The sequence below is a fragment of the Nelusetta ayraudi genome, unplaced genomic scaffold (genome assembly GCF_046127955.1).
Source record: "Nelusetta ayraudi isolate G7.1 ecotype Tasmania unplaced genomic scaffold, CSIRO-AGI_Nayr_v1 ptg000034l, whole genome shotgun sequence".
Taxonomy (NCBI): Eukaryota; Metazoa; Chordata; class Actinopteri; order Tetraodontiformes; family Monacanthidae; genus Nelusetta; species Nelusetta ayraudi.
The window spans coordinates 968,579-995,153 of record NW_027466084.1 but is presented as its reverse complement, the minus strand read 5'-3'; the positions used below and the strand labels follow the sequence as shown (position 1 = coordinate 995,153).

Below are 26,575 nucleotides of genomic sequence, written 5' to 3'. Positions count from 1 at the left end.
AAAAAATATACAAAAAAAAAATAAATAAAAAAAAACACTGAAAAATACACAAATATCTTCTCTGACAGGTTAACCTGTTAAACGTTTGAGGGTGAAAAGCAAGCTTTTACGTAGAATTAAAGAAATGTGAGACTTTTAAGTCACCATGCTGCGTGCTTATCAAAGGAATGTATTTTTTAACGCTTGAATAAATGAATTCCGTGTGACAAGCAGCTACATTAACTCGCTTCCCCTGAAATTACTTACTCGTTAAAGTCAAAAACAACGTGCCTAAGCAGAAATCGGAGGCGAGGATCTGGTGGAATCCCTGCGAGGAGCGAGCCATCCACGGGAACGCCCACGCTCGGGCCAGACGCGAGCACGTAAGATTAGACCCGTTAAGGACATGACGTCAGTACGTGCTTGAGCCTGCCCGAAAATGTTCGCTCGTGTTGTCGGATTTCGAAGGAGCGCAGGACTTTGCGATGAAATAATACACCTTTACCCGTGAGGAGGACACAAACGACGCACATGCTTTCGAACTAAAGTGATTCCCGTTCCCATCGAGTGGCGAAAACCGTGTTTCGGGGGCGACTTCGACGGGGAAGTTTGCGCGATCGTTTTCCTGCTGGAGTGATGTCGAATCCTGGGACGCGGAGGAACGGGTCCAGCATCAAAATCCGACTGACAGGTAAAAAAAAAAAAAAAAAAAAAAACGAGAGCGAAAATAGGTGTGGGGGGGAAAAAAAGCTTACGGTGCACGTTTCAACTCAATCCGAACGGGTTCCCGTTGAATTCACACATAAAAGTGCTCGAATGGTTAGACGGTACGAGACTTCTCTTGGTGTAATTTCACGCTCTCGGCTCTTAGCCTAAACATCCGGTTTTTGTGTGGCAAACACACCAGCGCTAGCCCTTTAGCTCGAATGCTAACTAAAATTGCCGAGAGGGCAGTCACAAGAAGCTGTCCACTGTCCTGTCTGTGGGTGTTACAGCTAAATGCGCCGACTAGTCAGCTGTTTAAAGGTCACTGGAAACGGCGACTCTTATAAACGAGCCGAAGGAAAAGGGGGTTTCTGCCGTTTGTGAATTTGCCCTCTGTTTAAAAAAAAAGCCGATAGCTAGTTGTCAGGTTTTGGTTGTTGTTTTTTTTTAACTGACCGTGAACGCTCGCTAGCTACACCCATTTTTTGGGGTGGGTGGTGGTGGTGGGTTGACCACCAGTCGAACTGGTTGCTTGACCCGAAAGCGACGAGCTTTGTGCCAAGCGATGAAGGCAAATGTCGAACTATGTGTGCCCGTTTGCTAAAGAAAAAAAAAAATCAATTCGTCGCTAGGTTTGTCATGCCAACCAAATTGCCGGCTCTTAGCGACACATTCGGCGGAAGTCCTTCAGCCTCACTTTAGGAAGCTACACGGGCACGTTTGTTCTCTATCGGCTACAAACCTTTCAAGTTTGTAACACGTAAAACGAATAAATCAACGCTATACATAAAATAATAATAATAAAAAAAAAAAATGGGGGCTACATTAAAGAGTGGATAGGATCGTCTCTCTCTCTCTCTCTCCCTCTCACACACAAACACATCGGCACGGTGGGAACAATGGTTTGTACTGTAGCTAATGTAACCCCACTGGGCACACACAGGGGCCTCCATTCAAATTGAAATGACCTCGCTGTGCCGCTGCTGGCCAGACGCCTTGTCGTCCCTTCTTTAGAACGGAGCGGCAAACACACACTTAACCTAGCTAGCCGAAGTGGGCTACATCTGCATGTACCCCCCACCCCCCCTCCACCACTGCAACTGGATTGCAGAGACACACACACACGCACACCGAACAACGGCTCAAGTGTTCGATCCCGTCGATAGCTCGTCATTCGTGGGTAATTTCTCGGTGTAGACTTGTTGAAAAGCAGCTGAGCGGAAGCATGTAATGCTGCCTTGCACATGTGGCCTCCGTTGGTTTACCCCACCACCACCCTCACTTAAAAAAAAAAAAAACCCAAAACAAACAACCACTGGCTTGATTTGCTGAGGGCAGAGTGTGCACACAAAACAAGATTGCAACACATTGGCTGCATAAGAGGGCAAAGGGACTTTGAGCGTCAGAAAATTAGCAATCAATCTTGTTCGGATGTTTGGGTTTTTTTGGGGAGACTTGTACTGAAAAAAGTGTACGTCTCCAGAAACACCGATTGGAAGAAGTAGCTAAGGGTCCTTGCAATGTTTGGCGTACAAACAAATGGCAATAGAAATGCGGTTCTAAGCGTCTGTCTCAGTATTGTAATCGGAAGTAATAATAGTATTATAATGCAAGTGACACAACAAATAGCGCCACAATCCACATTTGTCTTGTAAAATCCAGTGTCCCCAGTCTGTAGTCACAATCCTCTATCTCGGTATTTAAATTGTAAGTGATGATAATAATATAGGGAATCCAATGTAAGTGACGCATCAATAACACCACAGTGCTCCTCTCGTAAGCTCCAGTCTCACCAGACTGTTTTATTTTATTTTCGAGAGGGTGCAACAAAGTGTGTATGGACGTGGATGGTGCGGGGCGTATGTGTGTCAGACTCAGCCCCGTCCCCTCGTCATTCATTTCAGCTCGCATCCAAACAAAAGGTTATAGCCCCCCAACCGTGACCCGCCTCCACAGGTATGAGTGGAATTCTAATTGGCCGAGGAATGTGCAGTGAGCCAATGGGAGCGCAATGCGGCCCGACTGGCCAGCTCAGTGTTTAGTCTGTCAGGGCGAGGGCTTGTTTGGCCTACATCTGGAGGGCCTGTGTGTCTGTGTCTGTGACGGCGGGGTGGGGGGGTCGAGACAAAGAACAGGCAGGTCAGACGCGAGTTCATATTTCAGAGGCTGCGTTGGATCTGCTGCACAGACAAGTTTGAGCTAGCGGAGCGAGCTAGGCCGGCGGGAGACTGAGGCGTCTCTGTCCCTCCGTTCTCGGGTGTTTTTTTGGAAAGGCTCGGGGTGAAAGTGATCCGCCGTCGGTGTGGGGGAACGTGACACTTTACTCTGAAAAGGTTCTGCTTTTCAGTTAGGCGGACGGGAAGTGCATGACTTTTACCCGTCCTCGACCGGTTTTCCACTGGTTTGTGCACCTCCGATTGCTACCAGCGTAATCTGTAATGTTACGCTGACGTGTTTCATTTGTGTCGATGTATATATCCATAAAAAAAATATTTTTATGATTCAAGGAACGGTAAAATTCAATCATTAACTTGGCCGTCTGGTGTGCTTTAACAAGCCAGGTGATGTTTATTAGCCTGTAGAATGTTTTGAGGTAAGACAAAAAAAAGTGTATCATAAAACTATAAGAAGATAGGGTCTGGTCCTGGATGTTTGAATTGCATTTTAAATGCCTCATCAAGGTCTGACAGTGTCGCATAACAGCCGCCTCACAGCAAGAAGGTCGTGGGTTCGATTCCGGGCCTGGGACCTTTCTGTGTGGAGTTTGCATGTTCTCCCTGTGTCTGCGTGGGTTCTCTCCGGGTTCTCCGGCTTCCTCCCACACTCCAAAAACATGCATGTGAGGTCAATTGAACACTCTAAATTGTCCGTAGGTGTGCATGTGAGGGTGAATGGTTGTTTGTTTCTATGTGGCCCTGTGATGAACTGGCGACTTGTCCAGGGTATCACCCTGCCTTCGCCCTAAGACAGCTGGGATAGGCTCCAGCAGACCCCGTGACCCTGAGCTCGGGACTAAGCGGGTATGGAAAATGAATGAATGAATGAATGAATGAATGAATGTTACTGATTTGATCAATGTTAAGTGCCAAACTGCGTTTTGATTTTTTTGTTTTTTGTAAGCTCTATTTCGGACAATTCCAGATACAAACAAAGAAGTTACTAAAATAACTAAAAATAATGATATGTATATTTTTTTAAATCCAATATGGAACAGGAGGAAGCGGAGCTTATCTAGTCTTACACCATATAACACACCATATATACACAGTGCAATATGTGATGAAAAGTGTGGAGTACCCCTGCCCTGATATGTCAGCTCTGTCACATTAACGATTCACGATGCTGACTTGTGAAATATGTGAAAGTCTCGCAGCAATATTGACACACACCGTGCCCACACATCCAACTGATGTGTAACTGATCGACTTATAGGATGTAGAAGAAATGTGTTGGCCGTGAGAGTCGATGCCTGCAGGTTTCTCTCTGAAATCCAGACCCATTGAATGGCTGATAATTCTTTTTTCATCCGCGCTTGACCTGCATTGTCGAAAGACCACCCGTTGTCCTGAATGTGCTTTCAACGCAGCACACCTAAGAATTTGGCACGTAGCAACCGCGTGCATCAAAGCCCTTGTTTGCCTGCTGGGAGCAAATTGTACATCGTGCCTTCTATTGGATTCTACAGTCCCCCGGACCTGGATTTAACAACGTAACGACCCGGTTTCGGCTCTTGGAAATCTTTGTCACCTCCTATCAGGCAGCTCGCAGGCGGCCGGGGGACGCACGGCCGGCACGGCGAGGACAATGCTAGAAGCCGAAAATGGGTCAGCAAACGGTCTTCTCTTTGGCTTGATAATGAGTAGGCAGCATTATGTGTGTGTGTGTGTGTGTGTGTGTGTGTGTCGGGGTGGCTATGCCAGTTAATGAAGTTCACGATGGGTGACTCAGCAGGGTGTTTTGAGAATTTCCCGATGCGGGCAACACGTGCAGCTCGGGCTTTGGTGCCGCCGCCGCGTAGTCGGATTGAAGACAAGACTTGCCATTGAGCCAACGCAGTCAGGGCATCAGGTGACTTGTAGGACACTGTCGGGGAGGGGGAGGGGGAGGGGGGGGGGGGGCGTGAACCGCAGTGTGCGAGATCGGAGAGAGAAGTGGAAGAATGGAGAGTAACTAAAGGGGAGAATAGAGGCTCGCGACAAAAAGAAAATAAGCCATAAAGCAGCTTGTGTGTGTGTGTGTGTGTGTGTGTGCGCGCGCGTGCATACGCTTGTGTGTGTGTGTGTGTGTGTGTGAGGGAGAGAGAAAGAAAGAGGGAAAGAAATGCAAATCCTACTTACTTGGGAAGCAGCATAAGCACTTCTGATCCGCTCGCTTACCGAGCTGGCAACATGTGCAGCATCACACCGACACTCAAGAAAAAGAAGGGGGGGGGGGGGAAAGCAACTAGATCAATATGGAAAGTGAGTGAAGCGAGAGATTAAGGCTCAGAGATGCCCTCCCCCATCCCGCACTCCGCTTCCCCAACACCCCCAACTCCTTTCTGAAATCCACAACATGGGACGGCTGCGCAGCCACCTGTGCTCCTGAGCCGCCGTTTGTGCAGCCGCGAGTCGCGGCCGTCCTCCCCGGTGTTTGCACGCCGCCGCCGGTCGTGGTACGAGGCCGCTGGGATGTCGCTTCACGTGCTCGCTGGCTGCTGCTCCGTCTGTAACGACGCCGGGGGGGGGGTCGGGGTGTAAGTAAGGCCGACCTGGATGGAGTGCTTTTCCTGCGATCTGGTGCCTTTCCCTCAGATCTTGCAGTGTTGAAGTGCGAACTCGCCAGGCGGACTGAAGATTGTTTTAGCAAATAAATCTTACAGCTGCACGACAACCCCCCCCCCCGCCCTCCCCCATTTCGCTCCTCTCTAAAGAGACCATCAATACTTCATTATACAAAGTTGGTCATGCCAAATTCTTCATACCAGCCCTTTTAAATGAATCCCATGGCCTTGTGACTGAATTGCCCTGAATAGAAGAAAAAACCCATATTTTGCTGCGTTTCCATGACCCCCCCCCCCTTGCGCAAAACCTAAATATCGCAATAAAAAAAAAAAAAAAAAAAACTGGCGACGGAAACGGCTAAACTTCGGAAAAACCTCGCAAATATCGCTGAGAGGTTTTGACGCGCTCATGAGGCGGCTCCTCAGACGTATCCATATGGAGGTATAATCGCAATAGTGCAATGGAAACACTTTTTTCCCCCCGCATTTACACAATTTAAAAGTTGCGTGCTAAGTGCTAGCAGATTTTTCTGTCGCTCAGTAGCTGCGTTTCCATGAATCGTGTGAGTCGCATAAGCCGTAATTCTCGTAAAAAATCTCGTCCCGAGAGATTTACGTGAATCACGTTAGTGTTTGTTCATTTACTTTTGTTTGCTGTCAAGAATGGCTGTTATATTTTTTCCTCTATGATTACTTGCAAAAAATATTCCGTGGTCTCCACCGTCCAAACACAACGCTCCGTTTTTACTAGACGTGAACTGGTCACGTGACCCTGTACGTCACACCCAGTGACGTGTAAATGCAAAAGAAGTCTTTCCATGACACTTTTGCGTGAACCTCTGTCTGAAAAAACACCTTATGAGAGGGTAAAAACCTTTCAACGATATTTGAGAGGTCTTTTGAAGTTTCCATTAGCTGTTTTGTTTTGCGCAGTTCTAGGGGTAATGGAAACGCAGCCGGTACAGACGCCACTTCCGGGTTAGTGACGACCAGGGTTGTCACCCTCAATGTCCACTCTGGTTTGAATTTCATTACTCATATTTTAATTATTTGGGGGGGGGTTCAAACCCGTTATTCTCCATCCTTCCACTTCTCTGTCCGATCCTGTGTGGGCTTTCCACGTTCTTCCCGTGTCTGCGTGGGTTCTCTCCGGGGTTCTCCGGCTTCCTCCCACACTCCAAAAACATGCATGGGAGGCGAATCGGGAACTCTAAATTGTCCGTGTGTGTGTGTGTGTGTGTGTGTGTGTGCGACTGGTTGTTTGTCTCTCTATGTGGCCCTGTGATGATCTGGCAACTTGTACTCAGCCTTCACCCCATGACAGTTGGGAAAGGCTCCAGCCAGCAGACCCCCGCTGCATCTGTGGTGCAGCGAGGCTCAATCTGATTGGCCAAATGTCTTCCCGTCTAGCTAGCGCATGGATGAACGCACGATTTATCGCAGCGTTTGCGATGTGTCTACCGCACATGCCGATACCGCGATATCCACGTGTTTACGATGTATTGTGCAGCCCTAGCAAGAGGTGGCTGTGACTTTTCCCCTTTGCGCTGTGGTCCGTGTCAGCCGAACAGCATCCTTTTCCCAAGCGCCTCTGCTTTTCTGTTTTGTCGTCCCCCCCCCCCCCCCGGTTGGATGAATGGAATTCCTCCCCACCGGCTCCTTCCAGCGCTGAGTTTTTTCAGGTTTTTCTTTTTTTTCCAACCCTCGGGCACAAACGAGCCAAAAAAAAAAAAGAGAGAGAGAGAGTGGCGGCCGTGTGAGAAACGGAGAATCAACCCTAAGCCGAAGCTGTGTGTGCGGCTTTACCGGCCGCGACCTTGGCACACGAGGAATTTCCTGAGGCACTGAAAAGGCCCTGTCACACGGTCAGTGCCACAGAGGAGCCGAAGAGGAGGAGGAGGAGGAGGGCGAAGGAGGTGAAATAAAGAGGCGTCTCTCATCTGTGGGAAGACGGCAGCAGCGGCGGGCGCGAGAGGAAGTCATCTGAAAGAGGAGGTGGGGGGTGGGGGGGACTGGTGGAGGGGCTGAGGGTGGGGTTGAGGGGAGGGGGGTAAGAAACTTGATTCTTCCCCCGGCTGCGTTGGGAAGATGAGCTCTCGGTGTGGAATGCGTGAGTCAGGAGGAGGAGGAGGAGGAGGAGGAGGATGGAAGGGGCTGATGAGGAAGAGAGGAGGGACATCCTGCAGTCATTCTCCTTTGGTTAATCACAGGAAATAAACCAGTCGGCGCCAGACGCACTCACACACAGTCGCCACATCCCTTAAAACACCGACTCGACCGACTTCCTCGAGGGAAAAAAAAAAAAAAAAAAAAAAAAAAAAGGCCGTCTGGGCCCCAAAATGAATCACGTGTTTTTTTTTGTTGTTTTTTTTTTTTTTCACAGGTACGCATTTTTAAATAAGACCACGGACGTTTATAGCAGCTCATGTGGTGCAACGCACCGGTCACGTGATATCGAGAATACAGCACGCGTGCAGTTTTTGTTCCTAAAAACAAACCGAAAAAAAATACATATGAGAGAGTAGGAGGTCACGCAACAGCAGGCAGCTGTTTCAGATTTCCAATTGAGTTCATTGAAACCTGCTCGTGATTCTCAGTTCACTTTTTTCTTCTTTTTTTTTCTTACTGATGTGACATAGATGTTTGCCTTACTTAGGAAAAAATATGTTGAATTTAAAATTTTTGATAGTGATAAAGGTAGTTTATATGCATCATAGGAGAATACACTGCTCAAAAACATATAAATGGAACTCCTCGATCACACATCCCAGATCTTGATGAATGAAACATTCCTGCTGATAATCTCCACTATCACTATTATTATTATTATTATTATTATTATTATTATTATTATTATCATTATTACATGGTATTGTTGAGAACAAAATAACAATGGAAACCAAAATCATGAACCCATAGAGAAGAGGGGAGAGAGTCCATCAGAGCTCTCCTTCAAATCTGCTTCAAACTGCTAATGGCTAAATTGCTAATGTGTACGATGATTACGCGACACCTCGTGCAGAGATCAAACGCTTTCTGTGTGTGTGCGTGTGCGTGTGCGTGTGCGTGTGCGTGTGCGTGCGTGCGTGCGTGCGTGCGTGCGTGCGTGCGTGCGTGCGTGCGTGCGCGCGCACTTTTATACCAGCGCACACAAGTCTCCCCTCCGCCCTCGTTCCCTCTGAATCATTAGCCGCCGCCCACCAGCGCCGCGCCAAGGCAAGAACAAAACGGCGGCTCGCGAAACACCGCTTGTTATTAACACGGTCGGCGTCTGAATCTGCAGGACACGTGAAACAACCTCATGCAGCTTCCCTCTTCCACTAAGGTCCTCGCTTGCTCAGTGGCTGCGTTTCCGCTGCAGTTTTTTTTTTTTCTCGCAGAATGAAAAGCGCTACTTCTCAAATTGCGACAAAGTGCAATTCTACTGAATGGCGGGAAGCGCAAAAGCCGCAATTCTCGCAGATTCACGAGAATTACGTTCGCTTGTTTACGTTTGTTTTTGTGCTGAAGAATGGTTGTTATGTTTTTCTCTTTGATTGCTCGTGAAAAACATCCCGTCGTCTCCACCGCTCCCAAACACAACGTGCCCCGTTTCCACTCGGCGCAAACTGATCACGTGACCCCGCACGTCACGTCCGGTGACGGGGGGAAAAAAAGTGTTTCCATTGCACTATTGCGATTATGCCTCCATGTGGATACGTCTGAGGAGCCGCCTCATGAGAGCGTCAAAACCTCTCAGCGATATTTGCGAGGTTTTTCCGAAGTTTAGCCGTTTTTTTTTTTTTGTTTTTTTTTATTGCGATATTTAGGTTTTGCGCAATTCGAGGGGGGGTCATGGAAACGCAGCGAGTGTTGCTGCTGTTTGGTGCACAGGCAGTCCACGACTGTGACGTCTTTGGCTTGTTTGTCCCTCGAAGGATTGTGTTAAACCCCCCCCCCACCCCAAAAAAAACCCAAGTAAACATGGAAAAAAAAAACTCAGTTTTTCCGAGAGCTGATTAAATCTCCTGCTGAAATACACAAGAGGAAAGTTTTGTTTGTAACCGGGTAGATTTGCACATTCCATTTTCATGTGATGTTATTTTTTTTTTTACCCACACACACACACACACACACACACACACACACTCACACACACACTTAAGTGGAGTGGAGCGAACTGATTATATACCCGGGCGTTGAAATACCGTGTTGTATTTTTCTCACCATTATCGTCATTAGCGGCGGTCGTAACAGCTCGCGACGTGTTGATCACGCCGCGCGCTTGGCAGCCTTGTTGTCGTCAGGTATGGAAACACACTCGTTACTTCTTTTGTTGCTCCTGCGACTCCGTCATTACGAGTTCGTACGTGACCGGACAGGAGTGCCCGTCTAAAAATAGACCGTTTGTTTCACGTCCATTCTGTTTTTTAAAAACGTTCAAGCGGCAGCCGGACGATTTTAACCTTGAGTGACACGGCCGGCTCCGCAAAACACCACGTCAGCGAGCGCGCGTGTCATTTTCACTCTCTGGCTTGTTTTGTTTTGTTTGTTTTGGGTGCGGGTGTGTTGTTCTTGTTTGAGAGTTTGCCAGAGTAGGTTCAGACTGACATCTGCAACCCCGGCGTCGGTGGAACTGATTGGTCGGAAGGGCAGGTATTGGGTCTTTGACCCGATTTAGGAAGCCGTTTGAACTCTTGAAAACGCTTTCGAAAGCTTTCGCACGAGGCCGCAGGTTTTTTTAAAGCGTCGTTGCCCGGAGCGCAGTCAACGCGAGCAAATCACTTTATTTCATTAGTCAGAAACGTACAAACGCATCCTGATATTTGTGGCCAGATCTGTGTGATTTACAGAAGTTATGTCAGTTCTGCCAGCGAATGTTTCTCATTTATACATCGTGTGGAAATAAAAAAAAAAAAAAAAAAAGAAAAGAAGAATGTTTAGGGCTATTTTTTTAAGAATTCTGCTCAACGTTCCTCTCTCCTTTTCCTGCGGTTATGTACTCGCTCTTTTCACGCCACACGCCTCCATCCAAGGGAAGAACGTTTGTCCGCTCTCGGTCAGTTCTCAGCGTCTTTAGAGACGGTCGGCACCGGCCGAGCCAGATAAAAACTTGCTCACTCAGTTTCCTTCTGCTAAATCAGGATAGGAAAAACTAAAAACGTTTTCCTTCTGTTCAACAGTAGATTCTTTTTTTCACCCCTTTTTTTCTAACGGATCTGACACAAACTGTCACCTTGTTTCAAAAATGTGCTGAATTCTAAAATATTTTATAAACTGATAAAAGTAAGAAAAAGTATGCATTATATATAGTATGAGTATATATACATATGTATGAATAAATATATGTGTATATATGTATACACGTATATATGTCTCGTATAATGAAACACTCCTGCTGATAATCTTAATCATTATTATTACATAGAACAGAATAACCATGGAAACCAAAATCCTGCACCCATTGAGAAGACAGGAGAGTCCATCGGAGCTAAATCGGGATAAAAACGAAAAAAAAAAAAAAAGAGCCACCTTTCGTCCTCCTGTGGAGAAGTGCCTGGTTAATGCCGACTTTCTGACACTGTTATCGATACCCCTCTGATTTACTTGATCTGCCGCAGCCCAGGCTGCCTCGCCGCGCGCCCACATCTCATGCCGAACACGGCATCAGCCAGCCGCCCCCCCCCCGGCCCCTCAGCCCCCCACACCCCCAGCCCACCTCACCCCGACCGTTAATCAAGACCGTCGGCCTTGAAATGAACTTCACACTAAACTGCCGCCAAACCCTTCGCTGCCGCCCCCCCCATAAAGTCCTGGAATATACTGCCGGCGGCCCTCCTCGTCACGCCCAAGGCCCCGCCATTCTATTCAAACCCCCCCCCCTCGTATGTCACCGATCTGCCACGCTGTGATCGCTCCCAATAGTTTTTTTCTGAGGTAAACCGACTAGAACCCCTTGATCCTCCTCCAAAGGCGTTTTTCCAACCTTTTGCTTTTTTTTTTTTTTTACATTGAAAGAAATCCCGTGTCGCGTCACCAACCAAAAATACGATTAAAACTTTTTCGCCCAGCTGCGTCTCCGATACCGTTTTTTTTTCCCCTGCAAAATAAAAGCAATATCGCGAAAATTTCAACAAAGTGCAATTGCGATTTGCAGCCGTTACCGTTGAATGGTGTGACGTGCGTAAGCCGTAACTGCCATAAAGTCCCGTCTCGCGGGGACGTAATTCTCGTAAAACCTCGGCCCCTGAGATTTACGAGAATTACGATTGCCTTTGTTTGTTTACATTTGTTCGCTGTCAAGAATGTTTTTTTTGTTTTTTTTTTAATGTTTTTCTCTTTGATTGCTTGTAAAAAAACAATCCGTCTCCTTCTCCGTTCCAAACATAACGCACTTGAAGTGAGCTGGTCACGTGGCCTCGTACGACACGTCCAATGACACATAAATGCGAAAAAAGCGTTTCCCTGACACTTGTGCGCTATACCTCTAGGTCGATACATCTGAAGATGAGAGCGTGAAAACCTTTCAGCCATATTTGAGAGGGGTTTTTCGAAGTTCGGGTGTTTCCATTAGCAGTTTTTTATTGCGTCATTTAGGTTTTTCCGCAAGTCTAGAGCTAAATGGAAACGCAGCTACTGACAATATAGTCCCTTAACTTATTTCATATTCACTCAGTGTGTCGTTTCGGACTGTTTAGATGCACAGAAAGCTGATGTCCTGGGAGGAAAGTTAGGCATTGGGCAGACAGCGGTCGAAGAACACTGCTTTACGTTTCCATCCACTCTCAGCTGGACGCCGAGATGTAGCCTGTGACGTCACAAGAGTCGGATTTCCCCGCACGTGAAGAAAAAGAGCAAGTCACTTAATCGAAAGGTGAACTTGGTCAGTCAGACGGGAAACTCATGTTGTTGGAAAACACTGGTAAAGGGGGATCATGGGATCGAAGGAAAAGTCTTTCATAGTTCGTTTTGAAGTTGTGCCTGTTGCTTTCATTCACTTATTGTTTGCTGTCGTGGTAAGGCAGTTCGCATCTATTGGTGGGATGAGATGCAGGGCCTCCTCAATGCGTTTGTGTGCCCGGGTGACACTGTCACCGCTCGCCCTCACTTGCGTGTCTGTTTTCCAGCCCCATTACCATCTCCTGACATTCATATATGATTCTAAGCCAGTGTTTCTTACGCCGCCCTCACAGTTTGAACGTGCACCGGGATGAATATGCAAGCTGCCCACACACACACACACACACACACACACAATGTGGCATTATTTACATATTTGCGTGTGCGTGGCATTTTGTCTAAACCGATTTTTCCATCTTTTGCAGTGTTGTGTGCGAAAAACCTCGCAAAGAAAGACTTCTTTCGTAAGTACTTTATTTTCTCTTCTTTTTTTTTTCCTTCTCCGATTCTCTGTCATGTGAGTGACGCAAATATGCAATAAGCCTGTTGAATATTGCAGTGGGATGCGACTTGCACTCCCTACATGGATAACGTTCTTGTGGCCTTTTTTTGCTTTTGCTTTGCTGCTGACGCTGCATCGCGTGCTGCGCTGGCGATGGACCGATTCAGTTGCATGATGACTCGTTTCCCCGATTGCGCCACACTGAGCAGAACTTACTGCAGTTCCCTCTCACGCACACTGGTGCTGATATTGTGATGCTGAGTAATTCCAGATGCGCCGTGCGCCCATTGTGAATTAATCGCTGCGTTCTCAGCCCTGGCTACGCCATGTCCTCTTTCTAGTCGGTCACAAATCTGCGCAGGCAACGCAAACTGGGAATGAGAATTGAAGAAATATGGCAGTGTGTGACTCGATCCGGGTGTCGCCGACACCCCAGTATTGCCACGTTGAGGCTGCCGGCCAAAATCCGATTTTCAGCCGGTCCGGATTCAAACCGGATGGCTCTTTCGTAGTCTGAACAGTCACAAGTCACACGAAATCCGATTTTTGCAAACCGGATTGAAACCACCTTCGGGAGGTCGTTTCAAATGGCGTTTGGACAGATGTGTCTCAGTCTGAGCAGCTCCAAACACACCGAAGGGTTTTGACCGTCCGTTTTGACTGATCCCATTTGGACATTTGCTAAAAACAGTGTGGACCGTCGACCCTAAAAATCGTATTTGAATCCGATTCGCCTGCAGTCTGAACGCAGCCTAGCATTATCTTTGTGTTTTTCAAAACACCTCATGGAAAAGGTATGTTTTTGCAGGCCTGCCGGATCCTTTCGCAAAGGTTGTGGTGGACGGATCAGGTCAATGTCACTCCACAGACACAGTCAAAAGCACATTGGACCCAAAGTGGAACCAGCACTACGACCTGTAAGCCATAAAAACCGTATAGTTCCCCTTTTACCAAATACAACCATTTTTCTCCTGTTAAATGAATCCGTGTTGTTCACGTTGCTGTGCCGTGTTGACAAGATGCTAACAGATTGTTGTTTTGTTGTTGTTTTTTTTTGTTGTTTTTTTTCAGCTACATTGGTAAGACAGACTCAATAACCATTAGCATATGGAACCACAAAAAGATCCACAAGCGACAGGGGGCGGGCTTCCTCGGCTGCATACGACTTCTTTCCAACGCGATCAGCAGGTTAAAAGACACGGGATGTAAGTCTGACGCCGCAGTTGGAATATGAACACTCGCTCCCGAAAAGAAATGCATCGTTTGTTTTATTTGTCTGTTTGTTTTTAAAAATGGACTTTCAATTCTCCTCTCCCCTCAGACCAGCGTCTTGATCTATGTCGGCTAAACGCCTCGGACAGTGACGCAGTCCGGGGCCAGATTGTGGGTAAGGCTGGACACTCTGGGCTGCGAAATCATTTCCTCCGTATCGCTCGTCCATTTCTTCATATCGCTGAACTCGAGCCGCCTTATTTCCAGTGAGCTTGCAGACGCGAGATCGCATCGGCAGCGGGGGTCCGGTGGTGGACTGCAGAGGACTGTTGGAAAATGACAGGTGAGCGTCAGCCTCTAGTTATACATACTGCGCAGGCATCATATATGTGTGTGTGTGTGTGTGTATATATATATGTATATATTAGGGCTGTGCGATTAATCGATTTTAAATCGAAATTGGGATTATTAGCAAAGACGATGATCTAGCATGTTTCCGGGACTGTGTGCCTCCAGTTCACAAAATGTGAAAGTTTTGCACTGCATTTGTTCATCGTTGTTCAAGATGACAGAAAAACCTTTTATTTTGAAAGTGATGTTTGGTCAAAGACGGTTAAGGTTGTCACTTTATCCACATGGGGGGATTCACCTGTGTTTGCTTCTTAGCTTTTCACTTTTTTCCCAGATAAAGGGGACTTCACCTTTGTTTATGTAGAACCTGCTCATTTTCAAGTGAAATTTGGTGAAAGTGAGGTTCTCACTTCATGAATCCCAATGGGTTCATCTTTGTTTGGTCAAGAAGACTGTAAATGTTTTCACTTTACTGAACCCAATGAGGATTTTACAGTGTCTTTCAGTTGCACTTCATTCCCAATAGGGAAATTTGTTTGCTATTTTCATTTAGAAATAAAGATAAAATATTTGAAATAATTCAATCCATTGTCTTTTGTAGTTTTACCCCAAAAATCTAAACTCAAGTTTTCAGAGAAAAAAAAAAAAGATTTTATTTTTGTCCTAAATCGCTCAGCCCTAATATATTATAGATAGATAGAGATATAGATAGAGATATGTATATATTGATATCGATGTATACATGGATATAGCTATCTATATAGATATATATCTACTTATATATGTATATTGATAGATATACATATATAGATATCTATATATGTACATATATATACACGTACATATTGGCATTTATTTGATATTTTAGTCGCAACAGAATCTTGTCAAACTGAAAATAACACTGTGTGTGTGTGTGTGTGTGTGTGTGTGTGTGTGTGTGTGTGTGTGTGTGTGTGTGTGTGTGTGTGTGTGTGTGTGTGTGTGTGTGTGTGTGTGTGTGTGTGTGCATTAGGCCGGTCTTTGAAGGCTACTTCAGCGAAGAGCCGCTCCCGTACTCCGACCCCACTGGCGCAGCGGGGGGCGGGAACTGTCGGCTCGACTCGCCCAGTCAGGAGAGTCGTCTTCAGGCGCAGCGAATCAGGGGCCAGGACTCCAGAGGCCACGGCCACACCCCTCAGAACAGACCGCCGGGGCACCAGCCGCCCGACCTGCCCGAGGGCTACGGTCAGTCACGCGGTCCTAGAGTCCGTATCGCGCTTTGATTAATCCAAGTCGGTGTTAATTAAGGTTTCCCCTCCTCCCGACAAACAGAGCAACGCACAACGGTGCAGGGCCAGGTGTACTTCCTCCACACGCAGACGGGCGTCAGCACCTGGCACGACCCTCGGATACCACGGTACGGCCCGCAGCCCCTCGCCTGACCTTTGACCCGCCTATGCACAGTGTGGAATGAGAACGCCCTCCTCCCCATGCGCCAAGGGTCGGCTGAGGTCACGACCTGCTCTCAACACTCGGTGTCGCCGCCGCTCACATCACTTGGCCACTTCGCCCCAGTCGTGGGAAAAGGTGCTCAGACACCTAAACAGTCTGACTGGATTGTTCCCAGCTCCACCGACTATTGTCATTAAGTCATGATAATTAACAAGATGCGTTTTAGGTGAATGTTGGGAGACTTGAGACTGAGATTCATTGCAATACAGCATGTTGCAAACGCACGATGGTGTCCAAAAACTTTTGTCCACCACCCAGCAGCTGCTACTGACTAATGCAAACATTGCGGCCTTGCGGAGCCGATGGAGCGAGCTTGAGGTCGGCACATTGAATGCCGCTGCAGTAGCTCTGTAATGATAACGATTCTTCCAGTACGTGCAGACTTTTTTTTTTTATTATTAATCCCTCGTTCACAAGAGTGACGTGAAGTCAGTTCACAGTCGGAGACAAAGGGGAATTTCTTCTCGGGCTCGCTCGTGCGCTGCCTGCCGCCGCCCCTCCTCCCAAGGCGCGGTGACGGATCTCGTTTGTCCACTTCTGACAAATTGAAGGTCTGTCGTTCAGCCGAGGTGAACACCTTCACTCCACCTCAAGACGCCCGAATGGAAACACTGCACAGGGACCGACCGGACAATTGGAACACAGCTCCAGACATACGTTTTGTTTTTTTTTGTTTTTTAGGTCAATTAAAATTTCTCCCTTCTCCCCCCCTCAACAAGTTTGTGTGGGCTTTAATGCTGCACTCCACATCTCAATATCAGCTTCCTTCATTAAAAGACCTTTTCCTCACATCCTGCAGCTGCAGCTCATTGGCAGGTTTATGACACTGAGGGGCAGATCCTCAAAGAAGGGCGCGCAGCGCTAAAATGCAAAGGTTTTTGCGTCAATGACACGCAGGCGCAAACACGCCCACGAATCATGCGGCACCTGAAAACGGGTGCGACTGTTGCGGTCTGGCAACCCGAGAGCAGTTTGCGCCAAAGGTTGTTCGTGGGTGCGTGTGTTTGACAGCGAAACTCTGCCAGGATAAACTCGCTCCTGTGCGCTCCTGGCATTACGACGCCTCCTCCGTCTCACCAGGACTGCTGCCATAATGAAAGAAAGTCAAGACGCAAGACGCGTTAGTCACCAACACCTGAGTAGCATTTGTGTTTTTCATAGCCTATCTAAAATATTGGCGCATATACTGTAGTCTGTGCCGATCTGTATATCAGATTTGGGGAGCCATATAGACATTTCAGGCTTTTCAGAGAGGAAAGTTTCACTCAGAAGCCAGAAACACTTTGACAGACAGAAGCTGCGCCTGGTTTTGGCCGGCGGTGTTTCCGTCTTTCTGGATCTTGCGGGTTTTTGTCTCCAACACAAACTCTTTCTGATTGGCCCGCTGCCTCTCTCCCCCGGCGCAGGGACTTGGCCAGCGTGAGGTGCGAGGAGCTCGGCCCGCTGCCGGTGGGCTGGGAGGTCCGGAGCACCGTGTCGGGCCGCATCTACTTCGTGGACCACAACAACAGAACGACGCAGTTCACCGACCCGCGGCTGCACACCATCATAAGGTAGGGGCGCTTTTCCTGGTTCTGACGAATTTGATCTTCTGACCTAAGTGTTGTAGTACTTGAGGTTGGTCTTGGTCTCGAGACCGCTTTTTAAGGCTCTCTCCTACTAATCTCAGTCTCGGACTCTGAGGCATTTTCACTTAGACTGGGCCGACTCTGGATTTTTGACCGAGACCGGTCAAGACTCAGCCAGCACTGCAATAACGGATAAAAATGGAAAAGAATCCAGCTGCTGCCTTGTTATAATCTGTGTGTGAGACCCAGAGTGACACTACTCGATATTTTTACCCAGTGTTTTTAACTATAAAATGGCTCAAAATAGCTGGCGGAGCAACAAAATGTTAAAGAAAAATGATTCAAAGTTGAATTGATTGCTGAAAAGAAAATCCATTTGTTCCATTTGAGTAGAAGCAAACTTGAATTTTTTTTTTTAAAAAAAGGACCCTGGTCATTTGTTCTGTTTTGTTGTTATTTTTCTTTGATATACACAGGCTTGGTCTTGTCTCAATCTCAGTACTTTAGAGTAGTGATAATGTCTTGGTCTCCATTGGTGCGAATGGACTACAACACCACGCAGATCTAATGCAGGGGTGGGCAAACTACGGCCCGAGGACCATATGCGGCCCGTTGGCCGAACTTGAAGAAATTATATTAATAGTACATAAGTCAGAAAATAGCTGAAAACAGTGAAATAAATGGATGAAATCCAGAGTCATTGCAATAAAGACCTAAATACTTCAAAGACATAGTTTGTTGTAACTTTGTCTTGGTTCATTTTCAATTGACGTTAAAGCATGTTTTCTACATATCTCACGTTCTTTCCTCCTGGGTCACCAAAGCACTGCCCCCATGCCCCCCTAGCAAATTTTAGACCCCATTGTGACCCCACCAGTCAAAAGGTTTGCCCACCCCTGGCCTAATGTCACGGACCCAGGCGCTCATCACGTTGGGCTAAATGTCTCTGACTGCACCGCCGTGTCATCGCATTTCATCTTGTCCGTTCACATTCTCCACTTTTTTTCTGCCTGTCCACCTCCAGCCAGCAATCCCAAGTGAAAGAATCGTCCCAAGCCCCCCCGATGGACGTGGGGGGCGAGGACGTTGGCGGCGGAGGCGGTGGTGGCGGCGGCGGCGTTGGCGGCGGCGGTACTGGCGGAGGGGGAGGCGGCGAGGGAGACGTGGCCGCACGCTACGAGAGAGACCTGGTCCACAAGCTGAAGCTGCTCCGCCACGAGCTGTCCCTGCAGCAGCCGCAGGCCGGGCACTGTCGCATCGAGGTGTCCCGGGAGGAGATCTTCGAGGTGGGTCGCGAATATTCAAGGATTATTCATCATCAAATTCGACACTCCTCGCTGTGGAGGCGAGAGTGTTGAAATAACTAGGCTGTGTTCAGACTGCAGGCGAATCTGATTCAAATCCGGTTCCTTCTCAAATCCGATTTTCAGGGCTGGCTGTTCACACTGTTTTTTTTAGCAAGTGTCCAAATGGGATTTGGCTCTGTTCAGACTGGGCCACATTATAGACCACATTGGGTCTTGCGTCGCGCAGAGTGACGTCACGGACAGTCAGAACCCGATCGGTGTGTTTGGAGCTGTTCACACTGAGACGCATCAGTCCAAATGTGATTTGATTTTGAAACGACCTCCCAAAGGTGCAATTTTGTGACTATTCAGACGACAAAAGAGCCATCCGGTTTGAATCTGGATGGGCTAAAAATCGGATTTTGGCTGGCAGTCTGAACAAGGCTCTGGACTCGTGTATCAGGTGTCTATAACAAGACAATGGTCTTGGTCTTGAGACTATTTCCACATGGAGACAAACAACCATAACAATTCAGAGTTTCCAATTCACCTCACATGCAAGAATCTCCAATTCACCTCCGGAGAACAGTCAAAACTCCACACAGAAAGATCCCAGGCCCAGGTCTTGATAATGTCTCGGTCTCGGTCGGTGCGGTCTCGGCTCCAACACTACTGTGGGGTGTTCCCAACAGCGCAGAAGCGCCACATGTTCATTCCTTATGTTAAGAAAATTTGCTAATCTGTACATTTTCTGTTCTGTTTTTTTCTGACCTGTGTCTGCGCGCTTGCGTCCCCTGCGCCGCCGGGCAGGAGTCGTACCGGCAGATCATGAAGATGAGACCCAAAGACCTGAAGAAGCGTCTGATGGTGAAGTTCCGGGGGGAGGAGGGCCTCGATTACGGCGGGGTTGCCAGGTCAGTTCACCTCCCGAGTCAAAGGCACTCTGTTAATTAGGCAGATTGTCTAATTAGTGTTGTAATATTTCACCAGCTCATGAGAATCAGACTCTGTGCCTTTTCACTCGACTCACTAAGAGTTGAAAGTGAAATGTGCTCCGTTTGACACCGGGTTTAGAAGCTTGTCAATTCCATATCCCAACTGCTGTCCTATTTAACAAGGCAAGTAACCTGAAGGCTTCATTGTACTTTCAGCACGCACTTCTCGTATGCATACAGACTCGTGCTTCATTTTGACCGGGATACACCGCTAGACCACACGGATGCTTCTGTCCATGTTCAGCATCTTATATTTGTGTTTTGCAATTTTGCATTCCGTTGCAATTTTGAGGGTCGACTTTCTCAGCCGCTGCAGAATTCTTCTTTGCTCTGGCTAGTAGCGTATCAAGCTTGCGGCGCTGTAACAAGACAGCAACAGGTAAATATAAGAGCTGCTAGTTAAGGTAATGATAGTCAGCTCACTGCCATAGCCTACTGCCAACGACAGGAAGCATCAGTAAGTAAGTTGCTGCCGAGACACTAGTCCCTCAAAATGCAATGCGATGCAAGGGTAGTTTCATTTCTAGCATCATTCTGTTGACACGGACATTCACATCGAGAGTCTGCCGTTATAATTAATTTGTCTTGGGTGAACTGCGGCGCGGGTACTAGAAGGACTGGGTGGAATTAGTTGAAACGGTCTCCACCAGAAATGTTAACTATTAATTGATTACGATTAATTGCCGATTAAGAATTTAATCGATTAAATTAAATTGGTCACAATTAATTGAACATTTTTTACATGGGTAGTTAATATCAGTATGACAGTGTAGTGGCAGGAAAGAGCAATTCACCTGTAGTTACCGTGATGGTCATAATATACCTAGAGCAAGTTACTTTTAAACAACTTTTCTTTTCTTTAAAGTTGAAATGTGAGCCATTAGAAGTCAACTTAAAGTCAGAGGATAAATGTTTCGGGTGTTTTTACTGTTCTCTAATGTAAAAATGGCTCACATTGGACCCTCAGCATTATTTAAGGGTTAAATAATGTGTTCCTTACACATTTTTCATTGTGAAATTTGGTTTGCCGCTGACCAATTAATCGTTAATCGATCGCTAAGGTCAATCAACTAACGGTTAGTGAATTAATCAATCATTTGCCTCCCGAGTCTCCACTGATGAATAGCGCACTGGCTCACTTGGAAATGAGTTCCTGTGTCCAAATTTCTGAACTACGCCTTTAATGCCCTGCCAACTGTCCCTCTGTTGCTGCAGGGAGTGGCTGTACCTGCTGTGTCACGAAATGTTGAACCCCTACTACGGCCTGTTCCAGTACTCCACGGACAACATTTACACACTACAGATCAACCCCGACTCCTCCATCAACCCGGTGAGTGTGCGCGCGCGCACGTGCGTCAGCGCGCCGGCAAACGGAGGGAATCCATCAGAAACTCAACGTACCCGTCTCTCTCTCTGTCTCTCACTCCTTCCGGCCTGCGTCTCCCAGGACCACCTGTCGTACTTCCACTTCGTGGGTCGCGTGATGGGCCTGGCGGTTTTTCACGGCCACTACATCAACGGCAGCTTCACCTTGCCTTTCTACAAGCAGCTGCTCGGCAAACCGATACAGCTCAACGACCTGGAGACGACGGACCCCGAGTTGCACAAGAGCCTCGTCTGGATATTGTGAGTGATCTGCGGAAAAATCCGCCGCCGCCGTCGTTTTGTTCTGCGCCTTGAATTTGGGACTTTTTGCAATTTTTTTTCTTCCTTTTTCGTCATTTCCGTTTCCGTCTTCGCGCAGAGAAAACGACATCACCTCGGTCCTGGACCACACGTTCTGCGTGGAGCACAACGCCTTTGGGAAGTTCTTGCAGCACGAACTCAAACCCAACGGCCGCAATATTCCCGTCACTGAGGAGAACAAAAAAGAATACGTGAGGTAAGAAGAGTTTTAGCACGCGCTCGATCCAAAGAGTCTCGTCGCTGCGCAATTGTGTAGTTTTGGACAAGTTGGGTACGACCTGTAGTGTACAAACCAGGTCCCTAAGGGGCAGTGTGCCATTGCAAAGCAACTCCATGGATGAGCTGCAAGCCTGTGTACAGACACCTACATCTGCTGCTGTACTGTACTGACAAGAAAAAACAAGACAAGAAAAAATAGAGGAAAGTCGTAATAAAAAAAGTTGTTTTCTCAGACAAAAAGTGCGAGTTAACGAAATCACTCCCGATTCTTTCACAGAAACAGACGCAGCCGTTTGCGCCATCGTTTCAGAGTCCTGATGTTGGTAATTTGCTGACGTGCCAAAAGTGTTTCCTGATTTGTGAAACCGATAGTGAACTGTGACTTCTCAAGATGCTCAACGTCACCAAGTTTAACATAGGCAATGTTCCGACTTTATCTCGTTACGACTTTATTTATGTTTTATGTATTATTCTTGTACTGTAGGAAATAATAGTAATTACAATAATCATAATGGCGTGGCTAATGTTAGCTGTGAGACCTTCCAGAGTGCCACTTTACCACGGAGTGATTCACATTTTTTCTCTCTGGATCCCCGAGTGGAGTTTGTTGCACAGTCTGCCCGGCGATGACGCACGTGCCCGTGTATCAACACATCGAAGCGCGTGGTGTGAATACCCTCGTGCAACCGTGTAAAGAGAGTCCCGACTGTGTGTAAAAGTGTGTGGTCTGTGTTGTTTTTCCTCCCTCCCAGGCTTTACGTGAACTGGAGGTTCATGCGTGGCATCGAAGCCCAGTTTCTGGCTCTGCAGAAAGGATTCACCGAGCTCATCCCGCAGCATCTCCTCAAACCGTTCGACCACAAAGAACTCGAGGTGTGTGTGTGTGTGTGTGTGTGTGTGTGTGTGTGTGTGTGTGTGTGTGTGTGTGTGTGTGCACAAGTATACAGACGCATACAAATGTATTATATATGTGTGTGTGTGTATATATGTATACATATATACATACATATGTATGTATTTGTGTGTGTATATAGATAGATATATAGAGATATAGAGATATAGAGATATAGATATATAGATAGATATTAGCAATATATATAGATATGTAGATAAAGATATAGATATAGATATAGATATATATATGTATGTACAAATGCGTACATGCACATGAATGAGTGAAATGTCCATGTAAACATGTTCCGCTGTGGTTGCCATGTCTGCGGTGTCCCTCTGCTGAACCTCCCCTGCTGCCCTCCTCCCCTCCAGCTGATCATCGGCGGCCTGGGGAAGATCGACCTGTCCGACTGGAAGACCAACACGCGCCTGAAGCACTGCACGAGCGAGAGCAACGTGGTGCGGTGGTTCTGGCAGGCGGTGGAGGCCTTCAGCGAGGAGAGGAGAGGGCGCCTCCTGCAGTTCGTCACCGGCTCCACCAGGGTGCCCTTACAAGGGTTCAAGGCGCTGCAGGGTGGGTCATGGACTGGCTCGTCCTGTGTTCATCTACCATCTACTTGGTTAAACCGTAATGCCCCCCCCCCGGCAGTAGCAGTCGTTTGACCCATGTGTTTTGTTTTTTATGTTTCTCTCTGGCGGACCTTAGTATCAGTTATTTTATGTCTTGACAGTCTCAGAAAAACAGTTGACATTTTTAAACAGTTTTTCCACATTTAATGTATCATTCAACCTCCCAAATTTCTTTAACTGTTATCGTCCCCATGTCGTCTCGAGTCAGCGTCGTGGTACGGATACATTTTAAGGCAGTAGCTTGGTTGTTTAAGCTATTGTCGCTGTTTGTGGGGGGGGGGTAGTTTTAAATAATTAGCTATACCGTTGACTGCGCTATGAGGTTCCTATTGTTCTAAGTGACAGGATCTGCCACAGCCAATTAAAAGGTTTATCCAAAAAAAAAATCTATGTTAACAGAATGAACAGTATAAAATGTAAAGGCCCAGCGCCGGCTCACCGTTACGATTAAAGTCGACTGCGTAGCTGCGTAAAAATTGGCACGCGTGCGACTGACTCTGTGCTCCAGAGTAGAGCAGTGATAACTAGAATGAATGTGTGTAAGGTTCTACAGGTTCTGCAGGACCAAGGCTCTTCACCATCCACTTGATAGACGCCAACACGGACAACCTGCCCAAGGCTCACACATGGTAAGCACCTTAATCATTATAAATCGCATCCATTTCTTTTTTCTTTTTTTTCTTTGGATGCCACTAAACCAGAGGTGGGCAAACGTTTTGGACTGGTGGGCCACAATTGCTTCTAAAAGAGCAGGAGCAGATGGATGGAGTGTTTTTTGGTGACCCACCTCACAGGAGGAAAAAAAATATATCTCGGTATGTGTAGTAAACATGAGCTTTAATGTCAATAGAAAATGAACCAAAGCAAAGTTAGAACAAAATCAGTGTCTTTGAAGCCCCACGGTGTTTAGCTCTTTATTGAAACACTGAAAAATGAAAATGAAATGCAGCTATTTTATGACTTACTTACTATTAATATCATTTCTTCAAGTGCGACGGGGCCGAATTAAAGAGCTCAATGGCCCCCGGGGGCCGCAGTTTGCCCACTGCCTGCACTAATCACTGCTTTCCCGCCCCCAGTTTCAACCGGATAGACATCCCGCCGTACGAATCCTACGAGAAGCTCTACGAGAAGCTGCTGACGGCCGTGGAGGAGACCTGCGGCTTCGCCGTGGAGTGACGAGCGCTCCTCCCACCCCTCCCCTCCCCCGCCCCGCCGCGCGTTCGCAGCGACAACTTGCACTTGCACACGAACCTTGTGACGTTTTTACACGTACGGACAGAAAATTGCTATTAAAAAAAAACAAAAAAAAACAAAACAAAGAGTGTAAGGAAGGAGTGGCCAAGCATCCCCGCAGGAACAGCGTCTCTCTCGCCACGGGGGTGAAGAGGAAGGAACGCAGAGGGAGAAGAGGAAGAAAAAACAACAACAACAACAACAACAAACAAAAAAAAAAGGAGTATTTTAAAAGATTTTTTTCCACATATTTTGAAGAAACATTTTTAACCCTTGAGTTCGAACGAGCTATGATGTCACTCTTCAGAATGTCTGCCTGCCTGCCCGACGGCGCCGCGGCCGAGCTTGACTCTCCGAAACGCACGGCGAGTCTCCCTCGAGCCCCCAAATGAGCCAATCCCGTCCGAGCCTGTGAACACAGACCTTTTTGTTGTTTGTTTGGGTTTTTTTTTTTTTTTTTTTTTTTTAAACAAAATGTGAGACGCGTGAAGAACAAAGGCGGGAGGAAGACTGAAGGCTCAACGTCTCAACGTCTGACGAGCTCGTCGGGCGACTGGCGTCCGCGCTCGACGTTTAACCACTGGTCGCGTGCCTGAGCTGTGTGGCATGTGGGTGGTTTGTTTGTTTGTTTGTTTGTATGTGTGTGTGTGAGAGAGAGGGAGAGAGAGTGTGTGTGTGTGTGTGTGCGTGCGCACGAGCGAGCAAGTCAACCTTGTGTTGTTTAAAAAAAAAAAAAAAGAAAAGATCAAAATGAGCCTGCTCTTCCTCCTCCTCCTCCTCCTCCTCCTCCGCCCGTTTGTCGGTCGCTGTTTGTACCTGCAACCACTCTGCTCCACTCTGATATTTTATTATTTATTACTAAGTGATTACTGACCAAGCTGCTATATGCTCTTCTACAAAGAGCCCACACTAATCTCTTCCTCGCCCTCCCCCTCCCCCGCCCCCTCTTTTTCAGAGTTGAAGGGTCAATTAATTTTGCAAATTCAACGCAACCCACAAAGTGGGTTGCGTTGAATTTTTTATTTTTTATTTTTTTGTTACATTTGTTAACATCCATGTTCTTGTGGAGAAATAATTGTCATTGTATGAATGCTGTTTTCAGTGTCTCAGTGTTTTTAAAATGCCATGTTACGTTACGTTTGATATGGAAAGGGGTTAATAATTCCGGGGCCCAGATTTTTAAACTCCACTGACTTTTTTTTTTTTTTTTTAAGGCCCGAGGGTGCAGCCTGGGTATTTATCAGAAAGAGCCAACAAAGATGCAAAGAAGTCAGTTTCAGGAAACTTTTGGGGTGTTCTGTGACATGTATAATAAAATCATATAAGCGTTTCTTATACGTTTCATCATCCATTTTCCCTTCCGTTGTTTTTTTTTTTTTTGAAGCCCCTGTTATTTCTTCTCTGCTGGTCTCTTCTTTTTTTTCCCCCACCATTACCTGAATGTTAGAAGTAGTTCTCATTCACAAGGCTGCCATGAATGAACAAAATCTCTCTTTATGGTCATTAATCCTCCATGTTTTAGTGAATGAAATCAAATGCATAACAAGTTGGGAATTGTTGGAAGGTTGAATATCGAAGACTGTTAAGCAGTGTAATTTCAATCTGCATTTTATAGGTTCTGAGTTCACTGTGCAATGGATGCAAGACTATTGTAACTTACTATGTACTAAACATTTATGAAAATACAGTGTAAATAAGATTATATTAAAAGAAATAATTCAAAAAATATATATCCGCGTGTTGTGTGTATTGTTAAAATGCCTAGTACTAGTCCAAAGTCCTAGCAAAAAGCTTTCGGATGTTCTGTTCTAACACGAAATCCCTTCATGCACTTATGTGCGCCTCGCGTTCTAGAGCGACACTTCAAATGTTGAGTCACTGATGGAATCTCTTACTCATCACAATGTGAAGCGTCAGCTGTTGTAATGGCAGTGACGGCTGCAATGGAGGGGAGTTTAAACTCTTCTCTTTTGGCTCTTGGCTTTGGCCAAAAAAGGCAAGTGAACCCATGAGCAGTGTCGTTTACAAACGAGCTGACTCTTTAAAGTGAACTAAGATAGCTAGCTCCTGACTGGGAGCTGTTTCTTTGTCTTTTTTTGGGAGCCGGAAACCTGAAAACGGGCCCATCCACATCCGCTCACGGAGTTGGCGGTCTAGAAAGTGTTGAGTGGAGATTTTGT

The 26,575-nt window shown here is 46.8% G+C and overlaps 1 protein-coding gene across 2 annotated transcripts; it reads left to right on the top strand.

The window, feature by feature from the left end:
- The first annotated feature begins 367 nt into the window (after window positions 1-367).
- On the top strand, window positions 368-26,125 carry smurf1 (SMAD specific E3 ubiquitin protein ligase 1). Of its 2 annotated transcripts, none has more exons than XM_076032302.1 (18): window positions 368-670; window positions 12,751-12,789; window positions 13,636-13,744; window positions 13,899-14,032; window positions 14,149-14,214; window positions 14,307-14,382; window positions 15,403-15,614; window positions 15,702-15,786; window positions 17,288-17,434; window positions 18,474-18,735; window positions 19,546-19,649; window positions 20,946-21,060; window positions 21,178-21,356; window positions 21,475-21,612; window positions 22,388-22,508; window positions 22,902-23,103; window positions 23,704-23,788; window positions 24,239-26,125. In XM_076032302.1, the coding sequence occupies exons 1-18, from the start codon at window positions 616-618 to the stop codon at window positions 24,336-24,338; spliced, it is 2,229 nt and encodes a 742-aa protein (XP_075888417.1). In that variant the 5' UTR covers window positions 368-615; the 3' UTR covers window positions 24,339-26,125. The 2 variants fall into 2 exon arrangements, with proteins under 2 accessions (XP_075888417.1, XP_075888418.1); XM_076032303.1 differs by having other exon boundaries at window positions 369-670; window positions 23,713-23,788.
- Window positions 26,126-26,575: the final 450 nt, after the last annotated feature.

Coding starts and splice junctions, on each gene's coding strand:
- smurf1 (XM_076032302.1), top strand. CDS start 616: ATGTCGAATCCTGGGACGCGGAGGAACGGGTCCAGCATCAAAATCCGA. Junction 19,650..20,945: donor GATTACGGCGGGGTTGCCAG/GTCAGTTCACCT, acceptor CTGTTGCTGCAG/GGAGTGGCTGTACCTGCTGT. Junction 23,104..23,703: donor AGGGTTCAAGGCGCTGCAGG/GTGGGTCATGGA, acceptor AATGTGTGTAAG/GTTCTACAGGTTCTGCAGGA.